This window comes from Hyperoodon ampullatus, assembly GCF_949752795.1.
Source record: "Hyperoodon ampullatus genome assembly, chromosome: 5".
Classification (NCBI taxonomy): Eukaryota; Metazoa; Chordata; class Mammalia; order Artiodactyla; family Ziphiidae; genus Hyperoodon; species Hyperoodon ampullatus.
This window is the reverse complement of record NC_136918.1, coordinates 142,660,227-142,678,273: the sequence shown is the minus strand read 5'-3', so window position 1 is coordinate 142,678,273 and position 18,047 is coordinate 142,660,227. Positions and strand designations below refer to the sequence as shown.

The 18,047-nt window shown below is 53.8% G+C and overlaps 1 protein-coding gene across 1 annotated transcript in view; it reads left to right on the top strand.

Annotated features, from left to right (window-relative positions):
- Window positions 1-214: 214 nt before the first annotated feature.
- PRDM15 (PR/SET domain 15) overlaps window positions 215-18,047 on the top strand; it is a gene marked incomplete at its 3' end in the record, with an annotated part of 42,547 nt that continues 24,714 nt past the window's right edge. Inside the window, 9 exon segments of the mRNA XM_079705390.1 lie at window positions 215-1,172; window positions 1,929-2,022; window positions 3,455-3,608; window positions 5,808-6,060; window positions 12,365-12,466; window positions 13,746-13,970; window positions 15,807-15,927; window positions 17,329-17,510; window positions 17,644-17,738. Coding sequence (XP_079561516.1) covers window positions 1,136-1,172; window positions 1,929-2,022; window positions 3,455-3,608; window positions 5,808-6,060; window positions 12,365-12,466; window positions 13,746-13,970; window positions 15,807-15,927; window positions 17,329-17,510; window positions 17,644-17,738 — 1,263 coding nt within the window. The 5' untranslated portion in view covers window positions 215-1,135.

The window sequence follows — 18,047 nt, the reverse complement described above, 5'->3', positions numbered from 1 at the left end:
CCATTTTATAGATCAGGAATCTGAGTCCCCATCTGAACACATCCAGATCGCCCACGAATATACAGGGGGCCTGAGCGCAGCTGCCCGCTTTGGAGGTGAACCTCAAGGTTGAATAGGAGATAGAAGTGACCAGTTGTGATAAAGGTTTTGTGGAGGGCAGGCAGGCTCTCCTCCATGATGTCAGGCGGTGCTTAGTCCCCCCTCGAGAGAAATTTGGTGTCACACACAGGTTAGCAGGTGGAAAAAAATGGAGGTCGTGTGTGATGTGATTGCCCCGGAGGAAGTCACAGTCCCGTGAGGGAGGAAAAAATAGAAGTGGCAGTGTGAAAACTGGCTTTTTAAAAATAGTGGTATATTTATTTTACAACTGGAAATGGATGGCTGATATGAAAGATGAAAGCCTGAGTTCACGAAGACGTCCTAATTCAGAGCCATTCACATCAATGGCTTATTATAAAGCAGCATCATTTTAGGTTAGAAAACATTTCAAGGCCCCCACCCGAACCCACGATAAAGGGGACCCTGCTGCCTGTTGCCTTTAAAGCGCAAAGTCAAGGACTTCCCTGGCGGTCCAGCAATTAGGACTCCACGCTTCCACTGCCAGGGGCCCGGGTTCAATCTCTGGTCGGGGAACTAAGATCCCGCAAGCCACGTGGCAGGACCAATAAAATAAAATAAAAAATTTCTTAAAAAGCACAAAGTCAGTCCCTACACAGGCTCGAGAGGGCCGTTAGCAGGGACTGTCTTTAAAAACGCCAATGGAGGGCCTCCCTGGTGGCGCGGTGGTTGAGAGTCCGCCTGCCGATGCGGGGGACGTGGGTTCGTGCCCCGGTCCGGGAGGATCCCGCATGCCGCGGAGTGGTTGGGCCCGTGAGCCATGGCCGCTGGGCCTGCGCATCCGGAGCCTGTGCTCCGCAACGGGAGAGGCCACAACAGTGAGAGGCCCGGGTACCGCAAAAAAAAAAAAAAAAAAAAAAGCCAATGGAAAAGAATCTGAAAAAGAATGAAACTGAATCACTTTGCTGTACGGCAGAAATTAACACAACACTGTAAATCAACTATACTTCAATTTAAAAAACGCCTTTGCCCAAAAGCCGATCACTAACGCAGCGCTCTGTCCTGACAGGTGGTGGCGATGGCTGAAGATGGGAACGAGGAGATCATGTTCATCTGTAAGTGGCCCGTGGCCCATCCTCACCACGGAAGGCAAAGCCACGTCCACGCTTGGTTTTTATAGTAGAGAAGAGCTCTCTCCTTTAGACGTGGTCTTACTTGTTTTAAGAACCACGACTTATTGGGCTTCCCTGGTGGCGCAGTGGTTGAGAGTCCGCCTGCCGATGCAGGGGACGCGGGTTCGTGCCCCGGTCTGGGAGGATCCCACGTGCGGCGGAGCGGCTGGGCCCGTGAGCCACGGCCGCTGAGCCTGCGCGTCCGGAGCCTGTGCTCCACAACGGGAGAGGCCACAACAGTGAGAGGCCCGCGTACTGCAAAAAAAAAAAAAAAAAAAAAAGAACCACAATTTATTACACAAGAAATATGTTGCCCGGTACAGTTTTAAAAGGATCATCTTTCTGAGAACTCCTGGCAAAGGGCACTCAGCAGGGGTGGCAGTTGACTCAGATAAGTAACCCCAGGTTTTAGAAAGAGGTTTACAACATGTTAGATTTATGATAAACAGGTTAAGTTGGTGAATTTTCATTTACACTCATTCCCTGGGGACACCCCTGTCCTCCGTCCCCATAGAGGTGACTTGGCCTACTTTGCAGCGTGCCGTGGAGCAGGGTTTTCTCCTGGGGGCACACGTCCTGCGTTGTACTCTTTTTGCATTCATGGGGAGCACTATCGCTTACTCCCAGGCCGCGCGATGCTCTGTGGGCGTCTCCCTCCCCGCTCAACGCCCCCTCTGACGCCGGGATGTTTGTTTGCAGGGTGTGAAGACTGCAGCCAGTACCACGACTCTGAATGTCCCGAGCTGGGCCCGGTGGTCATGGTCAAAGACTCCTTTGTGTTAAGCAGGGCAAGGTGAGTGACCACCTTGAGTTGCTTTTATCATCCTGCCTGTCAGACAGGGTTTTCGACATGTCACCTGCCGCAAGAGCCTGGTGGCCTGGGTGTCTACGAAAAGGGGGGGCGGGCAGCAAAAGAAGAAGTGGGAGAGGCTTCGGTGGGAAGGGCTGTCCTCACGTCTGAGGCCGTCCGAAATCTCCGTCCCACCGTGAGCTGAGTCTCCTGCCGCCAGGATGAGCTGAGGCTTGTTGCAGACACTTCAGGGTCCGTGTCTTTTATCTAGTTCCTGGTTCAGCTGATGGGCTGGGTCGGTTTATGCGTTGAGCGGCCACGGCCGAGCTTGTTCAGTCTCCCCTGTGGTCCGAGCCCAGGCCTGCTGTCTAACAAGCTCCCACCGTGGGCACGGGGCAGAGCTGTGGCAGCTTCTGGACGAGCACCTGGATCCGGCCGGGGGCTCCGTAGCTCTTCCCTGGGGGGGAGGGGCGCAGCCCCACCTACAGTGTAGCAGCTGTTTGAACCCGGACGAGACGTGCTCCTGTCTGCACCTCAGTTGCCTCATCTGTAAAGTGGAGAGAATAACCACCCCTTGGAAAGTTGCTGTGATCCTTACACCTGATTTAGGGCCTGGCATGTAGTGGCACTAAAATTGTCATCTAATCAACGCTGTTCCTAGAAGCCGCCCAACTGGTTTTCCCAGCCTCTTTATTTCCTTGTCTTACTGGGACTTCCCTGCACAAAGCAGAGAGATGACTAATTTCGCCTGAAGTACAGATCTGATGAGCTCTCTTCCAAAAACCTTCAGTGGTTGCCTGTTGCCCACAAAGTTCCCGTGGGAGCCGTCGGTCCCTCTGTGACAGTTTCCTCGTCTCAGCCCCCCTGCTCGCTCCTGTGAGGGGTGTGTGCTCCAGGCGCCCTGGGGGTCCACCCCACTCCCGACGTGAGCCAGGCTGGCCCTGGCCCTGGCCTTGGCTCACGCAGGGTCCCAGGCCACATGCCTTCCCACTGGCACGCGTGCCCCATCCTTGATGTTCTCCGAGTTTACTTAGAAAGGCCACATCCCCGATGAAACCAGCCCAGTGCAGCCTGGCTGGAAATGCTTTTCTGGTCTTTGGAATGCGGTGGCACTTCTTGTCTTCCCCGTGGTGCTTTACATGTGGCACCTCTTTGTGGTCTCTCTGTCGTCCTCCTCTCTCTGTTGGCTGATTGAAGCCCACACTTAGGATGTGTGTGTGTGTGTGTGTGTGCACACGCACACACACGCATCAGCTCTGTCTCCTGGGCGGGGATTTTAAACGCATCCTTGAGTCAACGCCCGTCTGTCGCCTACTCTGGGGGCCAGTGAGAGTGACCTTTTCCGTCATCCTAACCCTCTCGTCCCCTGGTGTGGGTGGCACCTCGCTCAGTGGATGCCCGGGGCCGAGAGTCTCTTGCTTTGTTCTATTTCTAGGTCGTCCCTTCCCTCCAACCTGGAGATCAGACGCCTGGAAGATGGAGCCGAGGGGGTGTTTGCTGTGACCCAGCTCGTCAAGCGCACGCAGTTTGGCCCGTTTGAGTCGAGGAGAGTCGCCAAATGGGAGAAGGAGTCTGCGTTTCCGTTGAAGGTAAAAGCTGGGGCCAGTGCGGGAGGCAGAGGCCCTGCTTTGTGACCTTCCTCGTGCAGACGGGGCGACGCCCGCTGAGCACCAGTGATTCATAAATGTCTTGGAAACAGCTCCAGGTATTATAGTTCTGGTGAATTTCCAAGACAGTGTTCAGATTTTTTTTTAGTTTGTTTTTATATCACAGGAGCATCAGAGTTAAGTTAGTATTTTGCAAGACATTAAAGAGATTCTGTTTAAAACATATGCAAGAGTAGACCCCCAGCGCAGGCTTTAGGAGGGGGGATTTCTGTGGATTTTTGCAGGAGTGCGTTAGTATTTTCACACTGGTGCAGAGCGTAGGATACTTTGCAAAGCTCTTTCGAAAGGAAGGTGTCTTGTCGGGGCCTTGATGAGAGGCCAGTGCAAAATTTGGCAGCTCTGAAAAGCACATCAGGCTGGAAAATGACAGCTTTTATATGACACTGAGAAAAACAAAATGGAAGGAAATCGGTGGGAGGGCTTGGATCACTTAAAGCGAGACCCACGGAGGCGCCGTGAGGCGAGGGATGTGGGTGTCAGTCACAGCTCTGACCCCGCACCCAGTACGCGCCCAGCCTCAGCCCGCCTTCAAAAACACCTGTGAAATAAACAGGGAGGAACGGGTGCTGGTCGGGCAGTGGTTACCCCGGGAGGTGAGCTTTCCTGGAGACCCTTAGTGGAGACCCACGTGTTTCAGGGCAGAGATGACCTAGGTGACCGCGGAGTTTCGCCAGTCCTTGGAGAACTGAGTTTACAAGGCAGATTTCAGCACAGCAGAGCGAAAGGAAAGGCACTTGATTGGTTTACAAAGAAAGAAAAGAACGAAGCGTTATTTTACGGGAAGGAGTGAGGTACAGAGGCCTGGGGCTGACGCACGTGATCGCTGTGGGCCCGGGGTCGGCCGAGGCCCCTTTGAAAAAGTCCTTTGTGCCTGTTTTGGTTTCTTTGAGCAACTCGGATTCTGAAGGTCTGTGCCTCGTATTGAGTTGTTTCCAGCACAGGCTCGGCGTTGGTTACCTGGGTGCTGGGGGCAGCTTTACGCCCATGGAGGGAGGGCAAGGGAGCAGTTCCCACACCGGCTCAGGGTCGTTAGGCCCCTGGTGGACCCCTCTGCCCTCTCCCCTTGCTTCCGAGGGCTCCGTCCCCAAAGGGGGCCTCTAGCTCTTAGCAGCGGGGACCCCCTACAGGAAAAGCCCAGGAGGGGGGGCGATTTCTTCCTACAACGAGGAAGCAATGATTGCATCAGAAAATGGCGGACAGGAACCCCCTATTCCATGTGGTTACTTTGAACTTCAAAATATTCAGGCTTCTCCCCCTGGTCCCTGCCTGCATTTAATCCATAAAACACTGGTGCTGCTTTGCAGATGAGGGTGCAGCTCATAAAGATCGAGGAACTTTGCTAAAGTCACTGACCATACTTGCAACAGAGCTGGGATAAGAACTTGGGTGTCCTGATGCCCACCTGGGCCATGTGTAGAACTCAGGCGTCCCGATGACACCTGGGCCAGGTATAGAGTTCAGGCGTCCCGATGACGTCTGGAACTGGAGTAGAACTCAGGTGTCCTGATTCCCACCTGTGCCATGCCTAGAACTGAGGTGTCCCGGTGACACCTGGGCCGGGAGTAGAACTCAAGAAGTGCCTTCATGCCCACTGGAACACTGATTAGAACTTGAGTGTCCAGGTTCTACACCTGGACCACAAGTAGACCTCAGATGTCCAAGTTCCCAGCCGTGCCACGCATTGAACTCAGGTCTCCTGATAACTCCTGGCCTAGGAGCAGAACTCAGGTTTCCCCGTGCAGCAGAATGCACGCGTCCGGGTGCCCACCTGGACCACAGGTGGAAATTAGGCGTCCCAGTTCCCACCTGAGCCATGCGGAGGACTAGGGTCTCCCAGTGACACCTCACCTTTTGCTGTGTCTCCTGCTTCCCTTTTGCTTGTGATCAGCCTGACCTGTTCAGGGGTCTACCTCTGCCCCCTGACCACTGTAAATGCCTAAATAGGTCTGTATGGAACACGGTTTGGCCTCTGATGTGGTGCCGTCCAGACTGGTCACTCAGCAGCCCCCCTTCACACACACACACACACACACACACACACACACACACACGTGCTGACACGCACACCGGTGGATAACCAGCCCCCGCCCCGGCCCCTCGGCGGGCCGCGCTCACCCCCAGGTATTCCAGAAGGACGGGCACCCCGTGTGCTTCGACACCTCCAACGAGGACGACTGCAACTGGATGATGCTGGTGCGGCCGGCGGCGGAGCCCGGGCACCAGAACCTGACGGCCTTCCAGCACGGCAGCGACGTGTACTTCACCACCTCACGTGACATCCCCCCGGGCACCGAGCTGCGCGTGTGGTACGCGGCCTTCTACGCCAAGAGGATGGACAAGCCCATGCTGAGGCAGGCCTGCCCTGGGCTCCACGGTACGTAGGGGCCCCTGTCCCCAGCCTGTCCGCCGTCCTGCCGCCCCGTGGGGACCCACAGCCCCTTGGCCGCACGCAGCAGCCCGGTGTTAGTGAGAAGAGTCGGGCCGGGAGGGCCGGCGGGCATGGGGAGCACCGAGGGCTCGGTCCTGACACCACGGGGTGGGTCTGTAGGTCTGCTTGTTGAATATCCGGGCTGAGAAGCCATTAGAAGAGCTCGCCCCAGGCCAGGCGCTTGCTGGCGGGCAGCTCTGCCCCCAGCTCTGCGGCTTCACATGCATCACTCACCCACTTAGTCCCTGGGGGTCAGGTTGTGGCCCCTGGGTTTGGGCAGAGGGAACGGAGCACAGAGAGGTTAAGGAACCTTCCCTGAATCACAGTGCAGAGAGTGAAGGAATCAGGGTTTGAACCCGGATTCTGGCTCCAGTGCTGGTGCTATAGCCACCTTCCAGCAGCCTCTTCCCGGAGGTCGGGGTGTGCGTGTGCATGCGTGTGTGCATACGCATGTGTGTGCCTGTGTAGCATGTGTCGTCAAAGAAAGACCTAGTGGAGTCACGTGTGATTCACCCACATCCTTTTGGAAAAGCAAATCAGAATGCATGTCCTGCTGACCTGGGGTCGGGGGTATCACCTCGTGAAGGGGGCCGATGAACTTAAATCTTTTCTACCCACGCCATGGGTCCTTGGGGTGTTCATCCTCTCCACCTGACCTTGAGGGACCACGTGAAGTGGCTCACACGTGGCACTGTGACCTGGCAGAGCAGGGCTTTCATACGGCTCCACCTGGCACTGCCCGGGGCAGACATGCTTGTTGCTGCCACAAAGATTACTTCCTGTGGGGGAGAAGCTGACCCTGGCTTTCCTTCCGACCCCCGAACAACAGGGTTCTGACAAGGAGACGATCTCTCTTATTATGAGCACCGTGGGGTACAGACAGCTCCGTACAGGTTTGGAAGGTTCTGGTTTGTCCCACATGTGCATCGTGGCAGAGGCTTGGGAGCTGCTTCCGGTGGGCTCACGTGGCAGTGTGAGAGGCGGAGGGAGGGATCCGTGAGGCATCCCAGACAAAGCACCACACACCGGGGCTAAAACAAAAGAAGTGTGTTGTCTCACAGTCTGGAAGCCTGAAGTCCAAGATCCGTATTTCCCAGCTCTGGTGTTGCCGACAACCCTTGGCGATCCTGGATTGTAGCTGTATCGCCCCATCCCTGCCTAGGTCTCTCCCTGTGTCTCTGGGTTCTCCCCTTATGAGGACACCAGTCACTGGATTTAGGACCACCCTCAACCAGTCTGGCCCATCTTATCTGGGTTACCTCTGCAAAGACCCTACCCAAAGGTTCCAGGCCGACGTGAACTTCCAGGACCCCTCTTCAGTCCCTGCAGGCTGGCTGGGTGATGGTGGCCCGTGGAGCCTCTGGGGGGTGCTCCGGGAGTGGCAGATGGCTGCACGCGGGGTCTGGTGGCAGTAGAGGGTTTGCATCTTCACAGGGATATTTGCAGAGGGAGACTGGGCTTGATGGGCCTTTCTTTATTTTGATAGTAAAGGGGGCAGAAAGAATTTGGAGGGACCCTAGGTTTTTCACCAGACTGCTCTAGCCCCTAGGATTTGCTAAAACCGGGTACCTGGCCCTGCCCCCGCCCCTGGGAGGCACCTGCAGTGGCACTCTACGGAGTCAGGAGTCATTTTCAAGCACCGAGGTGAGGCCAACTCCCCGGGTGCTGTCCAGGGTCACCAGGATCTTCCTGACCTGGTTTTCTCGTGTCGTGGATTCCTTACCCTGTGCGTGTCCCGGGACCAACCCAGACTGCACGTCAGGGTTTGGCTTGTAGAGTCTGACCTTGTCAGTTGTGTCCTGGAGGTGACATGCATGCCCCTCATGGCTCTCAAGGTCACAGTCAACACAGAGGTCACCTCCCCTTATCAGAGTTCCAGTGTTGTTGGCTTTTTGCCTCCAGAGGGCTCTTTAATCTGGGGCTGCGTTTGAGAGCATCGATCTTCATTAAATTAGCCCAGGACTGTGTTGTCCAATACCTGCCTCCTGATTCCATTCTAACTGTTCTCAAGCAGGACACTAGGGTAGCTGTGGCCCCTCCTCTGGGCTTCTGAGAATGTAGGGCGCTGTTAATGACCAGGCAAGCAGCGTGGTCACCCTAAACTAGCTTCTGAATTGGGGAACTAAATAAGCAACTTAGGTACTCTAAAATTTTAGAAATAACTTTTACAATTTTTTTCTCTTTCTGTTTTGGGACAAATGGCAAACACATATTTCTCGGCAATGTGATGACTGCTGTTACCTAGTTGGTTAGTTGGGTTCCTTGTTTCTTTTCTTCCTGGGAGAGCCCCCTGCTGAGTGACCGCTTGGCCCTGGCAGTGCTGCTGGCGCCAGTACGGTTGCTGCACCTAGGGACGTGGCAGCTGCCCTAGGACCCCTGCGTTGTCTCCTACCACCCTGGCCTCCTGCCCAGCCCCTTCCCCAAGCCCCTCCCCCCTCCCCTGACGTCCCCTCCTGGCACAGAGAAGCTTCTGGAACCCTGCTCCAGCCCCATCCATCCAGGTGCCCAGGGCCCAGGGCGGTCTCAGGTGTGTGTTTTGAACGCCTCACCCATCGGAATCCGTGCGTTGGGAGTACTGAGTTACTGAGTGCCCCCTTCTCAGTAACGGGAGCAGATAAGACCTGGGCACCTGGGAGGGAGGCCTAGAGACCCGTGGAAAGCTGGTTTTCTGCGTGATTCTGATTATCCAGATCTGACAGGTAGGGAGATGGCTTCACCTCTGCCCCTCATGAGATGAGGCCGCCCCCCATCCCGCCTCTGGTCTGGACGCACCCGTGAGATCACACGGGGCCTTTGTGGCCAGCACTGCACCTTTAGCCCAGTGGGGGTGGGTCAGAGCAAGGTGAAGGGGCCTTAGGAACCACCAGTTTGTTCCAGAAGAGTCATGAGGGGGCCCCTGGGCAAGGAACAGTCTGCGTCTACATTATTTATAGACTTTCTAGGTGAGCATCAGACCTGCTAAGACTCAGTGCTCTCTCTGTTTTGAATTTTCTTCAAACATCTTTGTCATAGATGTTTGTCATAGAAATCAGCCAATTTGTAGACTGACAGAGTAGACTTTTAAATACAGAGGGAAGTGGGTTTCCTTCTACTTGGCACACTCCTTTCAAAAATTAGTCTGTATTTTTTTTTTCTGGTAGTGGATTTACTTTTCTGATCACATGTTCTCCTTGAGCTCACATTAAGGCTGATTTTCCTTCTTTATACACACCTGGGCTTGTTGGCAGATGAAGGAGGAGGACCGGGAAGCCCAGTGGTCTCAGTGGGCAGGTGCTTGGGGTTCAGAATCGGCTGTCAGCATCAGAGTTTCAAAATCACCTTTCTAGTGAAAAAAAAATGAAATATAAGTACATTTCATAACATTTGGGGAACTTTTAAATCACATATAACATGACCATCTTAACGACTCTTAGCATTTTTTTTTTTTTTTTTTTTGCGGTACGCGGGCCTCTCACTGTTGTGGCCTCTCCCGTTGCGGAGCACAGGCTCCGGATGCGCAGGCTCAGCGGCCATGGCTCACGGGCCCAGCCGCTCCGCAGCATGTGGGATCTTCCCGGACTGGGGCACGAACCCGCGTCCCCTGCATTGGCAGGTGGACTCTCAACCACTGCGCCACCAGGGAAGCCCTCTTAGCATTTTTGATTAGCATTTTCTAATAGTTTTAAAAAACCAGCACTGTGGGCGTGTAGTTAACAAACAATAAAATAGCGATTTTAGGTGGACAGTTCAGAGTTTGGACAAATGTCTGCAGTTGTGTGAGCTCCCCCACAATCAAGATGTAGGACGTTCTCAGCACCCCAGACGGTTCCCTTGTACAGCTCTGTACTCCATCCCCTGGCGACCAGCATCTATCCTCTGTCCCTGTAGTTCTACCATTTCTTTTCTGTTGTTTAAAAAGGCGTGCACTTCTGCGTGGTTGAGGTCTTGCTGTACATGCTGATGTACCACGTGATTGATCTTCATTACACGTTTTGCTGACCGTCCTGCTGTGGGCCTTTTCCCTGTCTCTCCACTGCCAGCTACTGTTTCGTTTTGCGTAGACACTTCTCTTTTGTTGGATGTGTGAGTGATTGGGATGAGGAATTGCCTTCTGATTGCTAGCTAATTTTGTCTTAAAAAGTTTTTTTTTTAAGTTTTATCTTTTAAAGATAATTTTTGGAAAATAGAGTACTGCCCTCGGAGGGAGGACAGCAGTCATGACTGGTTCTACTAGTTAGTCCCGTTGACCTAGCGTTCAGGACGCCAGGCTGAAGAGATGGGTTTCCTGCCGAAGGTCAGGCCTATGTGAATTCCATTCCTGGGCAGGGACCTCCATTCCTGGGCAGGGACCTCGTGGTGGAGAGATAGCAGCTCACTCACGTGAAAAGAAATTGCCTTTATTCCCGGGTATCCACTGCCAGCTAACCCCTTCTCAGCCTCCCTCTCTGAAACTCACCTGTGCAAGAGTGCTTTGCCCTCTTTAGAACCGTGTGTGTTTGGGAAGGTGAGTGAGATACAGGAATTTGGCCCTTTATTCCGTTTGGCCCTGATCTCCTCCTGATGCTCTTCAGTGGATTCCCAGAGGTGGGCGCAGAGGAGAGCGGAGGCTGGGCCGCAGGGCACACCCCACGACAGCGCCCTGCTTCTGGGCTGCCCACTCTCCACTCTTTCTGCTCTGGTTTTGGTATAACTCAAAATTTCATACTGCAGCTACATTTCTCTCTTCTTGTTATCTTACGGAGACTCAGAAAATGCCTGCAAACGGTTGTGGCAGTGGTTTCCGTCTGTTTCTTCCGTCCTTTGCAACCTTATCGCTGTTTTTTGACACAGACAGAGGTGTGCTTTTTCCTGGTTCTGAACGCATGTGCAGTCACTCTTCTGGATGGTTTTGCTTCATGAGCGGCCCGGGAGGGTTGCGATGGGTTGTGTGTGTCGACGCAAGCTGCACAGAGGCGGGAGCGGAGGTGGTGGTGAGGGCTGGTGGCCCCCGTCCAGCCCTGACAGGCTGCCATGTGGGGTTTAGCGAATCCGTTTCCTGGGCCAGGAAATCACAAACATACATTCACTTAGAATGTCCCTGTTACCAAGTCAGCTCGTACTGCTCACCACACAAGCAGCCAGTAAATCGAGAGACCAGTTGGGGCAAGAAAGAGCGACTTTATTTGGAAAGCCAGCAGACTGAGGAGGTGGTGGACTCATGTCCCAAAGAACCAGCTGAGTTAGCATTCAGGCTGCTTTTATACTAAAAGGGGAGGGAATAAAATCAGGCATTTCCTGGTTCTGGTCAGGGGATGTGTTAATTTCTTCCTTCCTGCAGCCATTCACAGGTGAACCTGGTCAAGATGTTTCCTATGAGCTAAACAAAGGTATTTTAGTTTGACTGTCTTTACCTGGGAGGCAGGGTTCCCAGTTCAGGGCCGTTAAATATAATTTAAGCTTATAGGCAACATCCCTTTAGTGATTAACTTGTAATAGAATACAAAGGTTCTTCTCCATTACATCCCCAACTTTGAGGTCTCACAAGAGCATCAGTAGCTTTTTTTGAAAAGGACCCTGAGCAGCCAGGGTCTCCCTCTGTGTTCCATGGACCCTGGTCATCTCCCTCCCACCCCCAGACTCCCACGGGGGTGCCGGGAGGGCTAGGGGCACTGCCTCTGCAGTAAGCACCTGCCCCAGGCGGCTGTTTCAATGTAAATTCAATAAAAGTGAAAGTCCAGTTCCTCAGGGGCACTCGGCGCACGTGGCTGCCCCCCTGGCCGGCAGTTACAGAACATTTCTGTCATTGCAGAAAGCTCTGCTGGCCAGTGCTGGGCAGGAGCCGTGGCCACACCAGGGCACATGGCCTGGGTGTTTGGGGTTCCGCCCTTTCTTGTCACATGAGCCAGTGAGAGGTTGGGGAATTCGATGTGGGCTGTAGCATGCATTTTTTCTTTTCTTGAAGTTGTATGGGGGGACAGTGTCTGGTCCCACCAGACTGGCTTCTGGGAGGAGGCCACCTTTCCATGACTGGTGACAGCCCTTTGTCAGGCTCTGGTTCCAGTGCTCTGTGCCTGGCTTCCTCCTCTGTGAAATGGGGACATTCACAGACACGAACGAGTCTGTGTAGGTAAAACTCCGAGAACGGTGCCTGGAGCATTGGACCTGCTCCCAAGTGGTGGCAGTTGTTACCGCTGTCATTGTCACCTCCTACAAGGGCACGTGTGCCCTGCACTGGGCTGGGCTGCACAGAGAGAGCAGCTGCTGGACCACCTCCCCCTCTTGTCTTTTGAAGCTGCAGGCACCCCAGAGAGCAGCACGCCGGTGGAGGCGGAACCCAGCCGGTGGGTGTGCAAGGTGTGTTCGGCCGCCTTCCTTGAGCTGCAGCTGCTGAATGGTAAGGGGCAGGCGCCTGCTCAGCCAGACGCCAGCGAGTCCCGTGCTGCGCTCACCCTGATGTGCTCTGTCACTTCCACGCCGTCCCTCCGGGATGGTGGCAGGACGCACGGGAGTTCCCTGGCTTTGCGGGAGCCGCTCATCTCCCAGCCTGTGTCTCCCAGGCCTCCTCCCGGGATCTGTGCTTTAGCTTGAAGTTCTCTGCATGCCTGGCAGCGAGGGATCTTGTTTTCTTTCTCTGAAGCTCAGCAGAGCATTAGTTTGGTGTGGGGGGCAATCTCTATTTTTGTAGCCTTACCAAGCATTTGCAGCTGGGCGGCCTCATCGTTAGCTTGTTCTGCTGTGTGGCCAAACTTCCGAACCCTTCCCGTGACACGCAGCACGTAACGTTGTTTGCATTAAAACTTTCCTTCCCTCATCCCTCACCCCTTTCCTTCCCTGGCCCCTCGAGGGCACTCGCCCTGCACAGTGGCCCTGAGCGTGGAACAAATGGGGAGACAGCCGCCACTTCACACTGAGGCCTGTGTGAGCCAGTCGAGGTTGTCGATGGGAAGAATTGGTCCTTGGCCGAATGTGCAGGCGGGCGCCAGTGGTCCCTTGAGGGCACTGGTCCCCACCTGTCTCATGGGTCACTCCTCCACCCTCTTGCTGGTGCCCTGCCCTCCGGCCAGCCTGAGCCCAGCTCACCTTCACTCAGGGAGCATGGCCATCTCTGTCTGTTTCCTGTGTGTGGCCCAGTTATCTTTCCTTGGGAGGTCTCTGAGGTTTCTTCCATTGAAAATAAAGGCTTTTGGCCTTCATGCAGTGTTTTGAAAGACAATTTTGTTCATTATGAATTGAATATGTATCAATATTCCTCTTCAAAGGCTACATTTTAAAATAATTGTATTATATATTCATCATAGAAAAATTAGAGAGCTTAAATAAGCTTTGAGAAGAATATAAAAGTTGCCCGTAAGGTCACCATAGAGAGACCCACATTACCTTTTTGCTGTGTTCTTCCACAGTTTCTCTTTGCTCATACGCGTGTACCCGTGCTTTTAGTTTTTACACAAAACTGTACGTGATTTTACAAAACTTCCTGCTTCTATCGCCTGACTGACTTTTTAAGATGGTGGTTGGGTTTGGTGCAGTGGAAATGCTGTCGTTTTCAAAGCAGAAGAAATAAAGTTTATTTGCCTACGCAGAGGGCACACCATGAGCAAATAAAATTAAAAACAAACCAAGTGGAGGTTGGGAGTGGACGCCCTGCCTTACGCTTGTGCTTCCCTGTCCTGCAGAGCACCTGTTGGGCCATTTGGAACAATCCAGAAGCGTCCCCCCAGCCGGCCAGCAGGATTCGCCTGCAGAGAAGGAAGCAGACGTGCCCCGGGGGGAGCTTCCCGCAGTTCCCAAGAGTGTCAGCGCCGCCAAAGAGCAGAAGAAAAAGCCTCGAAGGGGGAGAAAACCCAAAGCATCCAAACCAGAGCAGCCTCTAGTTATTGTTGAAGGCAAGGAGCCCGCAGGTGAGGCTGGTCCCCGGGGAGGGGCCCGCAGGCGGCGCTGGTCCTGGGGTAGCGGTGAGGGGAATGGGGAGGGACCTGAGGCCATGTTGCCTCCATGCCAGGTAGCAAAACTCGGCACAGAGCCCACACGGAGGCGAACGCTAAGCCCTTCTCTTTCGCTGGAGCAGCTCTTCGCGTACGGCGACTCGCAGCGCGGTTGGCAGGGTGTGCCGGCTGTGACCTTCGACAAGCGGGTCCACCTGTGTAGCCGGCTATCAGGACAGAGAGCATGTCCGTTCCCCCCAGCCGCTTCCCTGCTTGTCTCCGCGTGGACGGGCGTTCCCGTCCTGCGCACCCTCTCCGTGCCCGGCATCTCCCACACGGCGTGTCGGGGAGGCTCGTCCACGTCCGGGTCCCCGCTGCCCCTTCTCCTCTGCTGCTGAGCCGTGTCGGTCCGTCATGTGGATGCCCCACCGTCTGCTCGCGTGTCCCCCGTGGACGGTCGTGCAGCTGGCTTCCAGGCCTTGGCTAAAGCCGTTCTCTGATTGTACAGTAGCCTCAGTTGAGCTTGGAGGGACCTTGGGCCCTCATTCTCGGGTGTGGGATTCCCAAAATGCCATGTCCCCTCGGCCCTCACATGGCCTCTGCCAGAAGTGCCTGGTGCCAGAGGATTCCTGGCGGGTCTCGCACGTAAGGACCAGACATGATGCTCAGACACTAGCAAGTCCCCTCACTACCTTCCTCACTGACCGCTGGGCAGTATTTCTTTTTACCGTCTGCTGTTGCCCAGGATTTCTTTTGCGAGAGTGAGAAGAAATTTTTATCCTTTCTTGGAATTAAAGAGAATTCAGAGGAGCAGCCCTCACATAATGTTCTCAGGAGAAGTGGCTTAAACTTCCCCTGGACAGTTTCCCTACTTCTCTATAAACAAGTAGAGAAAAGGAGAAGGAGGTGAAAAGCTTATTAAATGATTATTTCACTAATTCTAAGTTGCATTAGGAAGACATCATAGTAGGTGAAGTGGCTAAATCTTTTCGTGTAACCTTCCCGTATTTCATTTGTCCAGAGGTTCAGGCCTGGGTCTAACCTATTACTGTGGTTATTTGATATTTGACTCTTGTACAAAATGACGATCTGCTTTTGAACATACTCAAGATGGCTTGTGTAATTATAAAAATTAATATTTCCAAATCTCTGTCAGCACAGATTTAGCTAGGTTATAAGGTCCTGCTGTACATCAAAGTGTTTCGGTTTTAGGTGGTACGAAAAAGGATTGAGACAGTGTCATGACTTAATCACAGATTATAACTCCAGTTTTTTTTTTTTTTTAGAAGATGTTGCAGGTAGGAGTTTATTAATCTATTTATTTTTGCTCTGTTGGGTCTTCGTTTCTATGCGAGGGCTTTCTCCAGTTGCGGCAAGTGGGGCCACTCTTCATCGCGGTGCACGGGCCTCTCACTATCGCGGCCTCTCTTGTTGTGGAGCATAGGCTCCAGATGTGCAGGCTCAGTAGTTGTGGCTCACGGGACTAGTTGCTCCGCAGCATGTGGGATCTTCCCAGACCAGGGCTCGAACCCATGTCCCCAGTATTGGCAGGCAGATTCTCAACCACTGCGCCACCAGGGAAGCCCATAACTCCAGTTTTGAGTTAAGAATAACATTTTGCTTTTCTAAATCTGCAGGTAAATGTGTGGATTCTAAACTATTGCTAGTTTTTTTTTTTCCCCCGTGTCAATCTTGTGATCTGTGTCTGCAACGTTGGCCTGGCCGTGGCCCCTCAGGCCTGTCATCTTGGTTCGGTTGTGTTCCATCCCCGGCCCTGGTGATGACACATCTTGTCCTGTCCCCTCCACACAGAGCAAGTGGCAGAGATCATGAGTGAGGTCGAGCCTGTGGCTGCGTCGCCGGACGAACGGATCATGGAGCTGGTTCTGGGGAAGCTGGCCGCCACCCCCAGCGACGCAAGCTCAGTGCCAAAGTATGTCCCAGAGCAGCGCGTGGGCCCGGCTTCACAGGCAAAGGCGCCGTGGTGGCTAATCCATTCCAGAGGGAAGGCCGGATGAGAGGGGATGGTTTACTTCTTGTAGGAAACGTATGTGCTTGGGAAGCAGCAGGAACTCTGGAGCCCAGGGGGTTAATAGTGCATCCACTGTGAAAATAGCTTAAAATTTTAAAAACTATTTTTTACCGTAGTAAAATACACATAGTACAAAATTTACCATCTTAATCGTTTTTAAGTGTACGATTCGGTGGTTGTAAATACATTCACATTGCAGTGCAGCCTTCCATCCGTCTGTGGAACTTTTTCATCCTCCCCAAACTGAAACTCCATACTTAATAAAAACACTGACTCCCCATCACCCCCTCCCCAGCCCCTGGCACCCACCATTCTGCCTTCTGTCTCTGTGAAGACCTCAGAGGAGGTACCTGTGTCTCTAGGGACCTCATATAAGTGTTCTCACATGGTGTTTGTCTTTTTGTGACTGGCTTATTTCACTTAGCGTAATGCCCTCGGGGTTCATCCATGTTGTAGCAGGTGTCGGAATGTCCTCCCATTTTAAGGCAGAATAATATTCCATCGTGTGGATGGACCACATTTTGTTTATCCATTCTTCCATCAAGGACACTTGTGTTGCTTCTGCCTTTTGGCTGCTGTGAACAAATGCTGCTATGATAGAACAGTTTGTATTTAAATTTCTGTAAATTTAACACCTTGCTCTGTGTGTTTCTTCTTTTTATGAACGAGGAAAATGTTTGTATTTTAGTTATTATCCTTAGGCAGTTTTTTGCCCTGAAGTTGAATAAGCTGGTGGCAGTGTTTTTTTCCAGCCCTTTTCCCATGGGGTCAAAATGCACCTGGTCCTGTAGGGTTCGGGAAGCTGTGGAAAAACTGAAAACAGAGCAGGGCAATGTCAGAAATGGTGAACCTGACCTACTTATTTATACTCCATCTTATTGCCCAAAGGGTTTCGGTAACTTACCGTCAGAAACACGTTTCACAGGGAGAAGAAGTTTGAAAAATCAGGTTCAGGGAAAATATGAAACAGGGTAGAGGCAAGTGAAAAAAAAAAGAACAGTTATGGTTACTCTGGTCGGCGCACACACTGAGCTCCAAGGCTTCCTGGTGGCCGGAGTTAATGCCCAGGGAGCTGCGTGGCCGGTACAGGAAAAGCTAGCTGGTGCCACTGTACGTTCAGGGTGCCTGTCCCTTACAGATGCCCCAAGGCTACAGGGGTGTGCTGATCACAGCCCCCCACTCTCGTGTCGGGCTAGGGAGATTTGACAGGGGCTCTCTCCAAGGTGACTGTGACCCTGAACTTTTTTCTGCGACCACCCCGTCTCCCAGCGGTCTCACCAGCTTGTGTGTCTAACCCGGCAGGTTCCCCCACCATCAGAGCAGCAGCCTCACCCTCAAGAGGAGCCTGATTCTCTCGAGCCGCCACGGCATCCGGCGGAAGCTGGTCCGGCAGCTGGGGGAGCACAGGCGGGTCTACCAGTGCAGCATCTGCAGCAAGATCTTCCAGAACAGCAGCAACCTGAGCAGGCACGTGCGCTCCCACGGTGAGTCCCCGCGGACATCGGTGCAGGGCGGCTCAGTCCGCTCCGGGAGCCGGGCGGCGTGTCCCAGGCGGGCACGTGGTCTCAGGGCACCTGGGGCAGTGGCGCGCGCGGCTTGTCACTGCTCGTCCCTTAGGCGACAAGCTGTTTAAATGCGAGGAATGTACCAAGCTGTTCAGCCGCAAGGAGAGCCTGAAGCAGCACGTCTCGTACAAGCACAGCAGGAACGAGGTGGGTGAAGGACCACCGCTGTCTAGTGACGGAGGCAAGCAGACCCTTGGCGTGGATGAAGGAGTCCCGGCGGTGGGGGTGGGGAGCGGGAGCCGGAGCGGCCGAGGTGGGGCCGGGCCTGGCTGGGCGCCGCCAGGGCTCAGGCCGAGCGGGAGGCCCGCGTGGGCAGCGAGCTCACCCGGACGCGGGGCTCCCTTTCCAGGGCAGGGGGACGGCCAGACAGGGTTCACGCTCTACGCTGGGCAGGAGGGGGGCGGGGCAAGGGCCCGTTGCTGGAGCAGCTCCCTGAGGGGGCGCGTCCCAGCTGCC